Here is a 14,874-nt window from a genome sequence, read left to right on the forward strand (position 1 = left end):
TTTTTTTTTTTTTGTTTTTTATCCGATTCTTTTTTTAAGTAATGAAAGTAGAAAATCTCCAGTTTTTTTAACCACTTGCCACACAATCGCATACATGTACATCATTGTGTTTAAATAGTTATACTGGGCCATGGCTGCAGCTGTCCGCCAAAACCCCAGTATTAAAATTTTTAGCCAGCGATTCCCTAACTTGTAAAAGTGATCCAAGTGGTTGATTAGCCACTGGATCACTTTTACAAGCAGCAGGAGGGGTCGTTTTCCCTCCCCTTCCACCAGTGGCTCTCCAGGCTCTCCTGTGCGTACGGGGAGCCCGGCACTGAAGCCGGCAGTTCCAGGTGATTATAGAGTTTTTTCGGGGGCTGGAACATCCCTGATCATCTCTATGGTCTAGGAGACCGCAAGAGACGAGCTGTTCATCACTTCCGCCTAGAGCAGGCATGTCCAACCCCACTGCCCCTTGACAATTTATTTATTTTTTTGCTGGGGAGGAAGGAAGTCCAGTCAGGGGCCCGGTCCACAGCGGCTTCTAACTGCCTCGGAGGGGATCATCCACTAGTTGTGTTAAATTAGTGCTTGGGGGGGGGGGGGGGGTGCGCAGCAGCATGGGAAGGGCGCGGCAACGTTTTATTACTTATATACCTTAACTATAGTATATATTTTATATGCGGCCAGAGAAAATTTCTCTACACTCCTCACTGTGGCCCAGAGAAGCCAAAAGGTTGGACACCCATGGCTTCGAGCAAATGTAAACACTGCCATTTTTATTTTTTCAAATGCATGAGATCAATGTTTTTTTTTTTTCTCTTTTTTTTATCTCATACTTTCAAGGGTAGAGGAAAGATCTAGGCTCTTCTAGACCCCCAGATGTCTCCATAAAGAGGACCTGTCATGCTTTATTGCTATCACAAGGGATGTTCACATAAAAGCGATTTAAAAAAAAAAAATGAAAGGGACAGTGTAAAAAAAATAACTATATATATATATATATATATATATATATATATATATATATATATATATATATATATATATATATATATAGTTTTTTTTTTTAAATAAAACAAAAACTAAAAACACAAACATTTTTAAAGCGCCCCCTTCCCCCCTGTGTTTGCACGCTGAGGAGAGCGCATATGTAGATTGGGAAATGTAGTTCAAAAACATCTGGGGTGCCATCACTGCTATATAAAGTACCCTGCTGGCCTCTCCCATCAGCCATGATTTGCCTGCATTGCATAAAGAAGCACAGAGACTTAGTAATGACATGAACATAGCCTGTGGCTGTGAGGAGGCACAGAAGGGATGACTTGTAGCAGAAGCAGTAGCCTGCAGGTGGAGGGATACACACCTTTACACACAGCTAATGTGTGCGGTACCTTGTGCCCCCCCCCCCCCCCAAAAAAAAAACTTCAGATTTGAGTTTTGTTTTTGGGTTTACATACACTTTTTAAAGCAGAACTCCACATATAAGTGGAAGCTCCTCTTGTTTGCACCCCACCTCCAGAACTGGTGGAGCAGAATGCAGAGATGTGACTGACAGTCACCGCTCTCTGCTTGCAGCAGCCCGAGAACTGAGAGATCAACGGTCATGTGATCACTCAATTTCTGGGCTTAGAGCTGACGTGGGACCGCTGCAGCACAGAGGTGAGTATTGATGTTCATTTTTTTGTTACAAACCCATACTTCTCCCGTTAAGGAGACATATACTCGGTTTAGCTGGGATGCTTTTAGCAATGATTAATATTTTGTATATATGAATTTATGTTTGGTAGTGAGAGCCTTTTTTTTTTTGCACTACCCATATAGTTATTAATGTTTTTTGTTTTTTTTGCTCTTCGTTGCATTCAAACATAGAGTGAGAAGCACACATTAATTTTAAAATATTTAATAATTTCTGGAGAAAATGTTGCTTCAGGTCCTCCCTAAATAGTATTTGCCCCATGTAGTTTAATTTACACGTTGCACCCACTTTATCCCAGAAATTACTTATTGAAAGATTATGGCGATTACAATAGAAAAAAGTAACCTCTCGCGCTATCACAAAAATCAAGGAAAGGTGTGTGAATGAGGTAGCTGCTATCCTTAGCAAGTAGTGTATTAAATAGTAAATATACTGAAGTGCTACCTCTCAGAAGTGTATGTGTATATTAACTAGAGATTGACCGATTATCGGCAACACCGATATATCGGGGGCCAAAATGCACTTTCCCTGTGATATCGGAATCGGCCCCTGAGGTTACAGATATTGCCAACATTTCAGGAAAGTGCTGTACCGGAGGGATGCCTGTAGCTAGATGCATCACCCCGGTATCGGCGTCCATAGCCGACGATCAGCTGTCTTGTAATGACAACCGATGCTGCTGAGAAGTCCCCTCCCCCTTCCGTGGTTTGCCCCGTTCTCCCGTCCCACCGGGAGACCCAGGCAACCTACCTGCACGGCCGCCGAAGACCCGATCAAAGCTGCATTCGGCTCTGATCGGGTCTCCATGCAAAAACCCAGAAATGATGTTTTGACATCACTTCCGGGATCTCGGCTCCAAATTAAAAAAATGACAGCATTCAAAACAGCCAAACTTGGCGTTTTGAATGCTTTTAAGTGCAGACGAGGGGTTTGGGTTCTTTTAGACCCCCAGATCCCTCCACAACAGTACCTGTAAAAAAAATATCAGCCGATACCGATATGCGATGACCAAAATATCAGTATCGGTATTGGCAATAAAAAAACGATATCGGTCGATCACTAATATTAACACAGCAAAAAACATATATTATAAGTGACTTTATAAGAAGGAAGGATTGGGAGACAAGGATTTTTTGGCACAACAAAATTATTAAAATTACATTTTATTTATGAATACATATAAAACCAGGGGAAAACACTTAGTATAAAAATGTGACCTAATAGAAGGCCCAAAAATTATATACAAATCGTGTAGCAGTTTGTTTGAATGTTAATTCCATACAGAATAAACAGAGATTATTGCAAACTTGTATATAGGCAAATACTTGACATCAGAAGGATCTTGCCGACGGGTGCCAGAAGACTCGACTCCCGTCCAACCAGACCAGCTGATGCTGTATACAGAAGTTCATATGCACACATTCAACATTGCTCAACCTGTTTCGCCTTTTTCAAAGCTTCATCTGGAGCATTTTAATAGGATACTCTGTATAGTGTTATAAAACAAGACATGTGCGTCAGCGTCATTTGTAAATAACGAGGAGGGTATCGTGGATTTCAGGAGACTCATGTAATAAGTAGAAAACCTTGGAATTGTAACGACCAAGGATTGGCGAATGCCTGGCTGGCGTCAACAGCCCCAGCAATAGTAATTTACTGTGGCTTGAGTCCAAAATGAAGACCCATCAGATAGGTGCTTCCATAAGCTCCTGAACGGTAACCACAGATCCCTCCCGGATGGGGAACCGCCACCACTGGTGTTGAGCAATGTTGAATGTGTACATATGAACTTCTGAATACAGCATCAGGTGGTCTGGTTGGACGGCAATCCGTGTCTTCTGGCACCCGTCGGCAAGATCCTTCTGATGTCAAGTATTTGCCTATATACAAGTTTGCAATAATCTCTGTATATTCTGTATGGAATTAACATTCAAACAAACTGCTACACAATTTGTATATAATTTTTGGGCCTTCTATTGGGTCACATTTTTATACTAAGTGTTTTCCCCTGGTTTTATATGTATTCATAAATAAAATTTAATTTTAATAATTTTGTTGTGCCAAAAAATCCTTGTCTCCCAATCCTTCCTTCTTTCAAATATTTTAAGGATTTGGCATCACAGTATATATTGTATATGCTCAGATTGCTGCTATCTGAATGCATATTCCCCTCATCAGTTCTGATCTATAAGTGACTTTAGATTACAAGAATAACATCTTAGCTCCTTTAACACAGAGATGTAAATAAAGCAATCTTTTTCCTGCTGTCCTTTGATAGCTGTACATGAATTATGTGGCTAGTTGTCTCCTGTCATCTGCAGACACACGCCTTGTTGTCCTTTTGGTTTTGAGAGCTTCCTGAAATACCGTAATTCATACTTACCAGCAAATGGTTAGCATGTCTTATGTAAACCTAAGGATGCCTTCTCTGACCTCTCCTGCTCTTCTTTCAGCACATTACCTTTTGCATGTGTTTTCAGACGCTTAAAGGCATGTACTACATAGATACTATGATTTTAGGGCTGTTGACATTGGATCACCAAGGTCTAATAAGCAACACAAACTGTATGTGCTAAAAGTGAATAGCATTCTTTCTTTCCTGTCTTCAGGGTCTGTCGCACCTTCACGCTCACAAGGTTATACATCGAGACATCAAGGGTCAGAACGTCCTCCTGACTGAGAACGCTGAAGTTAAACTGGGTAAGTTCATATATGCAGAGGTTTGCGCAAACAATTTCTGTATTACACTATGGCGTTGATTTACTAAAAGAGTGCAAAATCTGCTGCAGCTGTGCATGGTAGTCAGAACGCTTCTAACTTCAACTTGTTTAATTAAGCTTTAATAATATAAAACCTGAAAGCTCATTGGTTTCTATGCAAAACTGCACCAGATTTTGCGTTCTCCAGTTTTTGTAAGTCAACCCCTATATGGCCAGAGGAATGTCGACATCTTTCAAACTACAGGAGGTCCACGGGTTACAAACATCCGACTTAGAAACGGCTTCTACTTACAAACGGAGAGAGACAACAGGAATGAGGAGAAATCTCCCCTAGGAAGGGAAATTCACCCCTGTAAGAGTTCTCTTGGGGAAAAGGTGTCTCCACTGAAGCTTTATCACCAATCCTTGTTTAAACAACAACCCCAATTTTTCAAAATACAATTGTCATAGGGACAGAAAGTGAGGTGAAATCTTCTGAACAGGGGTACAGACAGCAAAACAAATGGTACAGAGGTGTGAAGCCATCCCTATCCAAAAAACGTAAAAAATCATTCCTTTGGCTGGAGCTAAACTTAAAAAATGTACCTTTTCCGACTTACAAACAAATCCGACTTAAAGCGGAGTTCTAGCCTTTTCTGTGTTTATTAAAAGTCAGCAGCTACAAAACGTGTAGCTGCTGACTTTTAATAAACACACACTCACCTGTCCCAGGATCCAGCGATGCGGCCACCCAAAGCCTCGATCCTCTCTCTCTGGTCTCGGCGGCCCTGGCATCACTGGTGTGGGCACCCTGTGACAGTTTGCGGCTTCACAGCCAGCTACGCACTGCGCATGCGCGAGTTGCGCTGCACATCTTGATTGGCCGGCAATCTTCTGGGACCTCTGACATGTCCCAGAAGATTGCAGAGAGGGAGGGGGAGAGGAGAACTTCTGCTCAGGGTGGGAGCGGAAGTGGGAGCGGGTACCTGTCAAAACTAGGTACCCACTCCCCCCCCCAAAAAAAATTGACATGCCAAATGTGGCATGTCAGGGGGTTAGGACTACCTAAAGCGGAAGTTCCACTTTTGGGTGGAACTCCGCATTAAGAGCAAACCTACAGACCCTTTCTTGTTTGTAACCCAGGGACCGCCTGTACTTGGCCCTTATCTGAGAAGTAGAAGTGAGTCCTGTGCGTGTCTTGTGGTTTGCATTGTCCCAGTTATACACAGTTCATTACTAAGACTTTCTTAGGAGCCAAAAAGCAACAGAAATATCTTTATCTGCTTGTATATTTTTATGCTGAAAAGCAAAGTTTTATTGAAACAATTGCAGTTACAGTATAATACGTATTAAATATTTTTAGTTGGAATTGCACCTTCTCTATTTATTGTACAGCCTGAATCTCACCTTTCCTTCTGTTTTATCACATGTCTATTAGTTGATTTTGGAGTCAGCGCACAGCTGGATCGCACTGTAGGCAGAAGAAACACCTTTATTGGAACTCCGTATTGGATGGCCCCTGAGGTCATTGCGTGTGATGAGAACCCAGATGCCACATATGATTACAGGGTATGTCACTACTTTTACCATAGCAGCTTTGTATCACCCTGCAAAAGGAGGACAGACTCATAGCCCCCTTCTGTCTGTATCACCCTGCAGGAGGAGGACAGACTCATAGCCCCCTTCTGTCTATGTCACCCTGCAGGAGGAGGACAGACTCATAGCCCCCTTCTGTCTATGTCACCCTGCAGGAGGAGGACAGACTCGTAGCTCCCTTCTGTCTGTATCACCCTGCAGGAGGAGGACAGACTCGTAGCTCCCTTCTGTCTGTATCACCCTGCAGGAGGAGGACAGACTCATAGCCCCCCTTCTGTCTGTATCACCCTGCAGGAGGAGGACAGACTCATAGCTCCCTTCTGTCTGTATCACCCTGCAGGAGAAGGACAGACTCATAGCCCCCTTCTGTCTGTATCACCCTGCAGGAGGAGGACAGACTCATAGCTCCCTTCTGTCTGTATCACCCTGCAGGAGGAGAACAGACTCATAGCTCCCTTCTGTCTGTATCACCCTGCAGGAGGAGGACAGACTCATAGCCCCCTTCTGTCTGTATCACCCTGCAGGAGGAGGACAGACTCTTAGCTCCTTCTGTCTGTATCACCCTGCAGGAGGAGGACAGACTCATAGCCCCCTTCTGTCTGTATCACCCTGCAGGAGGAGGACAGACTCTTAGCTCCTTCTGTCTGTATCACCCTGCAGGAGGAGGACAGACTCATAGCCCCCTTCTGTCTGTATCACCCTGCAGGAGGAGGACAGACTCTTAGCTCCTTCTGTCTGTATCACCCTGCAGGAGGAGGACAGACTCATAGACCCTATTTTTCTATTTTATTCCTGCTTCTGTTTTCTGTTGCTTTATTATTCTTTTACATTAGACAATAAGACGTTACAAATTAAAGAATTATTCCAGGTATGGTATATGGTCCAGCTTGTAGCCAACTCTAGCCAAATCGGCCTGATGCCTTGTGAGTACAGGTGGTCGCCCACTCGGCACAGGCACCAAGCAGAGAATGCAATTTCTGAATGAATACAAAGCATTGTTTGATTGGACATGGTGGAGAGGCGGGGTGGTGACATCATGCTCTCCACCTCGTCCAATCAAAATACATTTAGCATTCATTTAAAGAATGCAAAGCATTCTCTGAATGGAGCCCTTGCCAGATGACCAACTACCTATTCACAGTGCATTAGGCCAGCAGCTCAACATGGGACCTGGAAGCTAGGGGAGATTACTGAAGTACTGGTGTCTACTTCTGTGATTTTCAGCTATCTGCTAGATATTATATATATATATATATATATATATATATATATATATATATATATATATATATATATATATATATATATATATATTGTTCTTGCAGTCACCCAGCACCCCCTTATACTTTCCTGAGCCCGATCTTGATCCAGCGATGTGCCCATGGGCAGAGGCTCTGTCAGCTCTCATCCTCGTCCTTGGCTCAGAGACAGCAGCTGGAGCCATTGGCTCCTTCTGCTGTTTAAACAAGCCAGTGGGGAGGGAGCAGGGCAAAGTCGCGCTGTCTGTGTCAGTAGAAGCAGACAGCGGGGCTCAGGAGCGAGCCTGCATAAATGTCCCCATAGCAACAACTTGCTATGGGGGGAATTGGATGGGGTGGGGTGCCAGGAGCACCGGTGGGGTACCCTGAGAAGAAGAGGATTGGGGCTGCTCTGTGCAAAGTCATTACACAGAGAAGGTAAGTATAACATAATTGTTATTTTAAATATAGAAAAAAAAACAATTCTGTTTAGAATCACATTAAGGTTTTTACACTAGATTTATACTACTACTTTGTCCTATATCTAAATAAATAAGGGTATCCTATTTTTTTTATTTCTGGATTTTGGAATTCTTTGTAATTTTGAAAATTCTCAATAGAAAATGTATTATTTTCATTTACATTTGTCATTATGTATTTCCTTTCAGAGTGACATCTGGTCCCTGGGAATCACTGCTATTGAGATGGCAGAAGGGGCTCCACGTAAGTGACTTTTACAGTAGAATCTAGTTGTCCTGTGAAATATTGTGGCTATTTGAAGCAGACCTCCAGCCAGAGCATACCTTAATTTCCAATGTATAATACTTAAAAAACATTAAAACCAAATGGAACATTCTTTATTACTGTAATGTAGTCAGGCTGTCTATGCTGTGCTGCAGCAAATGGATTAAAGTAACCCGGTGTTAGCAGTACATTGGAGAGTGCCCCCTTGCCATTATTAACAATGCTATCAACAAGTAACGGGGGGGGGGGGGGGGGCGACGGTCTTGCTGGAACCTGTGGTGCTTCAAAGTTTTTTTTGTTTGCTACAGGAGGCATTTGTTCCTGCCTGTAGGTGTCCCCTATTTAACCTTTGCGGTGCAGGTTCCTTTGCCACCACGTTCCCTGTCTGGTCTGTGTAAGTGCAGGTCATCCCTGGGGCCAGCATCTGACGCTCATGATGTGTCTTTATTATCTGTCCTACAAGAAATGTCCAAGAAAATGGACAAGGTTATTGCTGCTGCTTTTTCTAAGAAACGCCCTCGCCCCTCGCCTGTTTCCTCTCAGACCTCAGATTTGAGGCTGACATGGTTGCTGGCGACACAGACCCTCTCCTGGAGGATGCGTCCCTTCATTCAGATGCTTAAGAGGATACTTCTACACCCGCCTTGGCGCAGGAAATGGCCTTGGTGGATGCCTTAATATCCTCAGTGAGAGACACCCTTAAACTCACGGATGAGATTTCTACATCGCAAGGGGGCTCGGTCTCCTTTGGATCCCTCAGGGCGAAGAAGTCAGCCAGGGTTTTTCCCTGTCCTTAAGTTTTATCCACCTTAGTGGAAGAACAATGGCGGCGACCTAGTCGCACGCCAGCATTTCTCAAACATATAACCAGGCGCTATCCGTTTGAGGAAGGGATCTTGCACAAGTGGACGGTTCCTCCTCCGGTGGACCCCTAGATATGTGGTATTCATAAGGCCATGGTTTTACCAGTGGCAGAATCCTCATCCTTATCTGATGTGACTGATAGACGTATTGGTGTCTTGTCTCGCCACCTGTATACGGTGGTGGGCTCTATTCTCAGGCCTGCCATGGTTACGATTCTAGTCTCCCAGACTATGTTTGAATGGGTGAAGGCTCTGAGAGAGGCACTGACAGCTATTCTGGTACCGTCAGCTACTTTGGAAATTACTGACCAATTATCGCAGACTCTGCAATTCGTATGTGATGCTAATCTGGATGTCCTCCCGCTTGCGGCTAGGGCGTCAGTGGTTAGCGTGCTTATCAGACGTGTGATCTGGTTGAAATCTTGGTCGGATGACCAAGCTTCCAAAAAATTGTTGTCTGATCTTCCATACCAGGGTGATCGCCTTTTTGGCTCCGCCTTGGATGACTTGATAAAGTAGGTCACTGGGGGTAAGAGCACGCTTCTTCCCCGTTCCTCTAAGCCGAAGGCCCCCTCGCGTAAGCGGGGTCCTTCCTTTTACTGCGCAGAAGCGTCTTTTTCGTGCACCTGGGTCGCAGCAATCGAAACAGACGTCCGGTGGTAAAGGCTCCGGCAAACGTTGTGCTGGGAAGCCGAAACCTTCCACCCCCAGCAACCCCAAGCAGACCTCCTCTGCCTGAAGGGGCGCCCCCACCTGTTCCAGGGGTGGGGGGACGTCTCAGTTTCTTTCCGGCTCCGTGGATTTCCCTGTTACACGACAGGTGGGTTCACGAGGTGATTCAGTCCGGGTACAAGATAGTTTCGTTCCCGTCCTCCGGACAGATTTTTTCCTTCCAATCTTCGGCTGTCCTTGGATCGTCTGGCCGGGTTGCAGACTGCACTTCGGGACTTGCTGACCCAAGGGGTGATTGTTCCAGTACCTCCTTCGGAATGCTTTTTTTTATTCAAACCTCTTTACTGTTCCGGAGGGCGAATTGCGTCCAATCTTGGACCTCAAACTGTTGAACCGCTTTGTGCGCGTCCAGAAGTTTCGCATGTAATCCCTGTGATCAGTGGTGGCATTCCTTCATCAGGGAGACCTGTTGGCCTCGATTGATATCAAGGATGCCTATCTTCATGTCCCCATTTGTCAGGTCCATCAACGGTTTCTCCGTTTGGCAGTGGGCCAGGACCATTTTAAATTTTTTGGCTTTGCCGTTTGGGCTTGCCTCTGCTCCCAGGGTCTTTACCAAGGTGTTAGCCCCGATGTCAGCTCTGCTTCGGCAGAGGGGGATAGCAATCTTTGGTTATCTGGACGATCTCCTTCTCCGAGCGGAGTCGTCTGCACAATTGGAACGCGGTCTGGAAGTGACTATTCACACTCTGCAGCAGTTCGGTTGGAATCTCAACCTTCAGAAATCTGCTTTGGTTCCAACGACCAGGTTGGAGTACCTGGGGATGATCCTGGACTCGACGGCGGTGAAGGTATTTCTTCCTCCTGCAAAGTTGCAGAAGTTGAGGGAGGCGATTCTGTCTCTGCTGGCTTGCGACTGGGTTTCTCTCCGGTCCTCCATGCAAGTACTGGGCCTCATGGTGTCTTCCTTCGAAGCCGTGCCTTACGCTCAGACCCACATGAGAATTCTTCAACAGGAGATCCTTGTCAAATTGAACAAGGACCCCGCATCCCTGGACAATCTGATTCTTTGAGTAAGAGCTCCAGGCACTCCCTTCATTGGTGGCTCAGTTCTCCAAACCTCCTTCACGGGAAGTCCTTTCTTCCCGTTCTGTGGACAGTGCTGACAACGAATGCCTGTCTGACTGGTTGGGGGGAGTGCTGGGCACTCTGACTGTCCAAGTTACTTGGACATTGGAGGAATCTGAGCTTCCTATCAACGTTCTGGAACTGAGGGCTATCAAGTTGAGCTTGATCCATTGGACGGACGTTCTCATAGGGTGTCCTGTCCGTGTCCAGTCGGAAAATGTCACGGCTGTGGCATATGTCAATCATTAAGGGGGCACCAAGAGTGCCTTGGCGGCTCTGGAGGCTGCCGAAATTCTGAGTTGGGCAGAGACTTATGTTCCAGCCCTATCCGCCGTGTATATTGCCGGCGTGGACAACTGGCAGGCGGATTACCTGAGTCGACAAACACTGGATCAGGGCAAGTGGTCTCTACATCCGCAAGTGTTTCACCAGTTGTGTCTCTGGTGGGGAACCCCGGATGTGGATCTGTTTGCCTCCAGGCAAAACAGAAAGGTTCCAAGGTTTGTGGCTCGGTCTAGAGATCCTTTGGCCGAGGGCGTGGATGCCCTGCTGGCCCCCTGGAGTCCGTACGGGCTCCTTTATGCATTTCCTAGGCTGCAACTGTTGTCTCGCCTGCTACGCAGGATCGAGCTGGAGGGGATTCTGGTAATCCTGGTGGCGCCAGATTGGCCTCGGAGATCCTGGTACACCGATGTGGTTCGGCTGCAGGTAGCAGGCCAGTGGGCTCTTCCTCTGAGGGAAGATCTTTTGTCGCAAGGTCCCATCTTCCATCCTGCTTTACGGTTGCTGGCTTTAACGGCTTGGCTGTTGAGAGCTCAGTGTTGAAGGACAGGGGTCTGTCCGACTCTGTGATTCCTACCTTGCTTAAGGCTAGAAAATCCACTTCTAGCAAGGTCTATCACCGTACTTGGAAAGCGTACATTGCTTGGTGTGAGTCTTTGCATCTCCATCCTAGATCCTTTGTTGTTGGCAGTATTTTGGCCTTTTTGCAGACGGGAGTGGACCAACGCAACACTTGGCCTTGGGCACTCTTAAGTGTCAGGTCTCAGCTTTGGCTGTGTATTTCCAACGTCCGTTGGTCAATCATTCTCTGATTCGTACCTTTCTTCAGGGGGTTCACCATCTAGCTCCCCCCAGGAGGTTCCCACTACCTCCTTGGGATCTTAATTTGGTTCTGTCGGTCCTTCAGCACCCTCCCTTTGAGAATTAGGCGCATTTCGCTGCTTGACCTATCGCAGAAGGTTGCCTTTTTTGGTGGCTATCAACTCTGCTCAGAGGGTGTCTGAACTGTCTGCGTTGTCTTGCCGTTCCCAGTATCTGGTGATACATAGGAATAACGTGGTGTTACGACCTAATCCATCGTTCCTACCTAAGGTCGTTTCTGGCTTTCATTTGAATGAGGATATAGGGCTTCCTTCACTTTGTCCGAAACCTTCACATCCGAATTAAATTGCCTTGCATTATTTGGATGTGGTTCGGGCGATACGGGTGTATCTTGAGGTCACTGAGCCCTTTCGTAAGTCGGACTTTTTTTGTGGATACGGATGGCCCCCGGAAGGGTCATGCTGCGTCTACGTCGACCATCTCCAGGTGGATCAGACAGATGGTGGTGAAGGCGTATTCTCTTAAGGGCAAGGTTCCGCCTTTCCCTGTTACTGCTCACTCTACGCGGGCGTTGAGTTCCTCCTGGGCCTTCCGCCACCAAGTGTCAGTGCTGCAGGTTTGTAAGGCAGCCACTTGGTCGTCAGTACACACATTCACCAAGTTTTATAGAGTGAATGTGCTAGCATCCGTGGATGCGTCCTTTGGCCTCAAGGTTTTGCAGGCCGCCGTGTGAAGGAGTGGTTAATTGACCCTCCTTTTCTGGTTTTGTTACATTTGAGTCACAGTTGTTTTCTTTTGTTGGGCTCCATGTTACTATGTTGGCTATGTTAGCCGTGGGAATTTGCATTCCTTTGAGTTTGTCCATTTCCCACCCCTCTGTGGTTACTGCTTTTGGACGTCCCAACCGTCTATGATTAAGCAGCAAGCCACGTCTGTCAGTGGACGATAGAGAAAATGGGATTTTTTGTACTTACCGTAAAAATCCATTTCACCGACGGACGTGGCTCCCACCCCTTTGTCTTTTTATGAGTGTTCTTTTGGGCTTCTCCACAGCTTGCAACCAAACTGACTGTGCTTTGCTGAGGGCAATAGCCCAGGGTAAGCCCCCTGGGCGTGTCAAACCTTTGTCTGAAGTGCTTGGTCACTCCTGGTGGGAGGAGCTATTACCCAACCGTCCGATTAAGCAGCAAGCCACGTCCGTCGGTGGACTCAGAGAAATGGATTTTACCATTTTTTTTTTTTTCGCTCTGCGCAATAAAAATCCTGTTTTAATAACAATAATATGTTTGGGTAAATCGCAGCGTGAGGACATTTGTATTACACCTGTGTAAAATTCTGTCTGGCCTGACTTTGCCATTGGGGAATGTCAGTCCAGCAGCACTACAGCTGTTTAAAGCCGTCTCCATTATGTGAAGGAAAAGCCTAGTGGAGTTAGTACTGCTTGTAGACTTCATTGAATACTACAGAGAGCTCGTCTTCCTTGTTAGCCAGGCACATCGGCTTCAGATGTAAGTTACCTATTGATTTCAGTGTGAATGTATAGTGCCCCATTATGGAGGCAGGCCAGCTCCCTATAGACTTTAATACATTTTGAAGCATCAAAGGCTCATCTCTGCTTTCCCCTGCTTTAGGGCTAAACATCAATAGTTCTTTTTGTTCTACCTGCATGGCCACAAGCTTGCTAGCAGTCAGTCACCGGAGGAAAAAACACACATAGTTGTGGAGCAAGCCTCATATTAGCACACGGCCAATTTAAAGGCTAAGTATACGTTTGTGGTCAATGTAATGTTATGCCACCCAGCTGAGTCTGTGCCTGGAGTTATGATTTGATGATTTCCAGTTCAGTCTCTGCCGAATAGTACTTGGGTCTGCAGAATGATTTACCTCTGATGATACCTTGCCAGCCAGGCGAATTAGACATGAATAGGCTTCTTTCAAGGGATTGAAATATGGTAGATGCTATTGCAGACTTAACGGTACACAGTTTTCATCCTAGTTTTGACCTGGAGCAAATACACAGCCTGTGAGGTTTGAAAAGTCCAAAATCCTTGTTCCATATTGGTGATTGACCCGTCCACACCACTCTGTGTGCCAGTGTTTGTCAACTCTGGTCCTCAGGCCACATGAACAGGCCAGGTTTGCAAGAAAACTGAAATACATCACAGGTGATATAATTTGCTGCTCAGTGATTGCAGTATTCTAGTCTGCATCTCCCCAAGGTAATACTTAAAATCTGGCCTGTTAGTGTGCCCTGAGGACGAGTTGAGAAACACTGCTGCATTGCTGTGTGCATAACAACCTCCATTTTCATGCATGTCATAAGCCTGTTGGCATTCTTTTTGAATGGCTTCCTAGCCAGTGCACACTCACCGGCCACTTTATTAGGTACACCTTGCTAGCACTGAGTTGGACCTCCTTTTGCCTTCAGAACTGCCTTCGTTCTTCGTGACATACATTCAACAAGGTGTTGGAAACATTTCTCAGAGTTTGGTCCATAGTGACATGAGAGCATCCCACAGTTGCTGCAGATTTGTTGACTGCACATCCATTATGCAAATTTCTCATTCCACCACATCCCAAAGGTGCTCTATTGGATGAGATGTGATGAGTGAGGAGGCCATTGGAGTACAGTGACCGGATCTGGTGAGTGTGGAGGCCATTGAAGTACAGTGACCTGATCTGGTGAGTGTGGAGGCCATTGGAGTACAGTGACCTCATTGTCATGGTGAAGAAACCAGTGGTGAGATGATTTGAGCTTTGTGACATGGTGCATTATCCTGCTGGAAGGAGCCATCAGAAGATGGGGACACTGTAGTCATAAAGGGATGGACATGGTCAGCAACAATACTCAGGTAGATCGTGGTGTTTAACCACTTCAGCTCCGGAAGGTTTTACCCCCTTAATGACCAGGCCAATTTTTGCAATTCGGCACTGTTATTTTAACGAAAAATTGCGCGGTCATAGGACGCTGTACCCAAATACAATCGATGTCCTTGTTTTCCCCCACAAATAGAGCTTTCTTTTGGTGGTATTTGATCACCTCTGCGGTTTTTAGATTTTGCGCTATAAACCAAAAAAGAGCAACAATTTTGAAAAAAAAAAAAAAAAAACATATGTTCTACTTTCTGCTATAAAACATTCCCAATAAA

General features: G+C 45.7%; 1 protein-coding gene across 7 annotated transcripts in view; it reads left to right on the forward strand.

The window, feature by feature from the left end:
* MINK1 (misshapen like kinase 1) overlaps window positions 1-14,874 on the forward strand; it is a 249,643-nt gene that overhangs the window by 125,410 nt on the left and 109,359 nt on the right. For all 7 annotated transcript variants that reach the window (XM_082253310.1, XM_082253312.1, XM_082253313.1 and 4 more), the window contains exons 6-8: window positions 4,291-4,381; window positions 5,819-5,949; window positions 7,883-7,937. In XM_082253310.1, the coding sequence (XP_082109436.1) occupies window positions 4,291-4,381; window positions 5,819-5,949; window positions 7,883-7,937 (277 nt within the window). The remainder of the gene's footprint in view (window positions 1-4,290; window positions 4,382-5,818; window positions 5,950-7,882; window positions 7,938-14,874) is intronic.

This window comes from Pelophylax lessonae, assembly GCF_965119305.1.
Source record: "Pelophylax lessonae genome assembly, chromosome: 4".
In the NCBI taxonomy this organism is placed as follows: domain Eukaryota; kingdom Metazoa; phylum Chordata; class Amphibia; order Anura; family Ranidae; genus Pelophylax; species Pelophylax lessonae.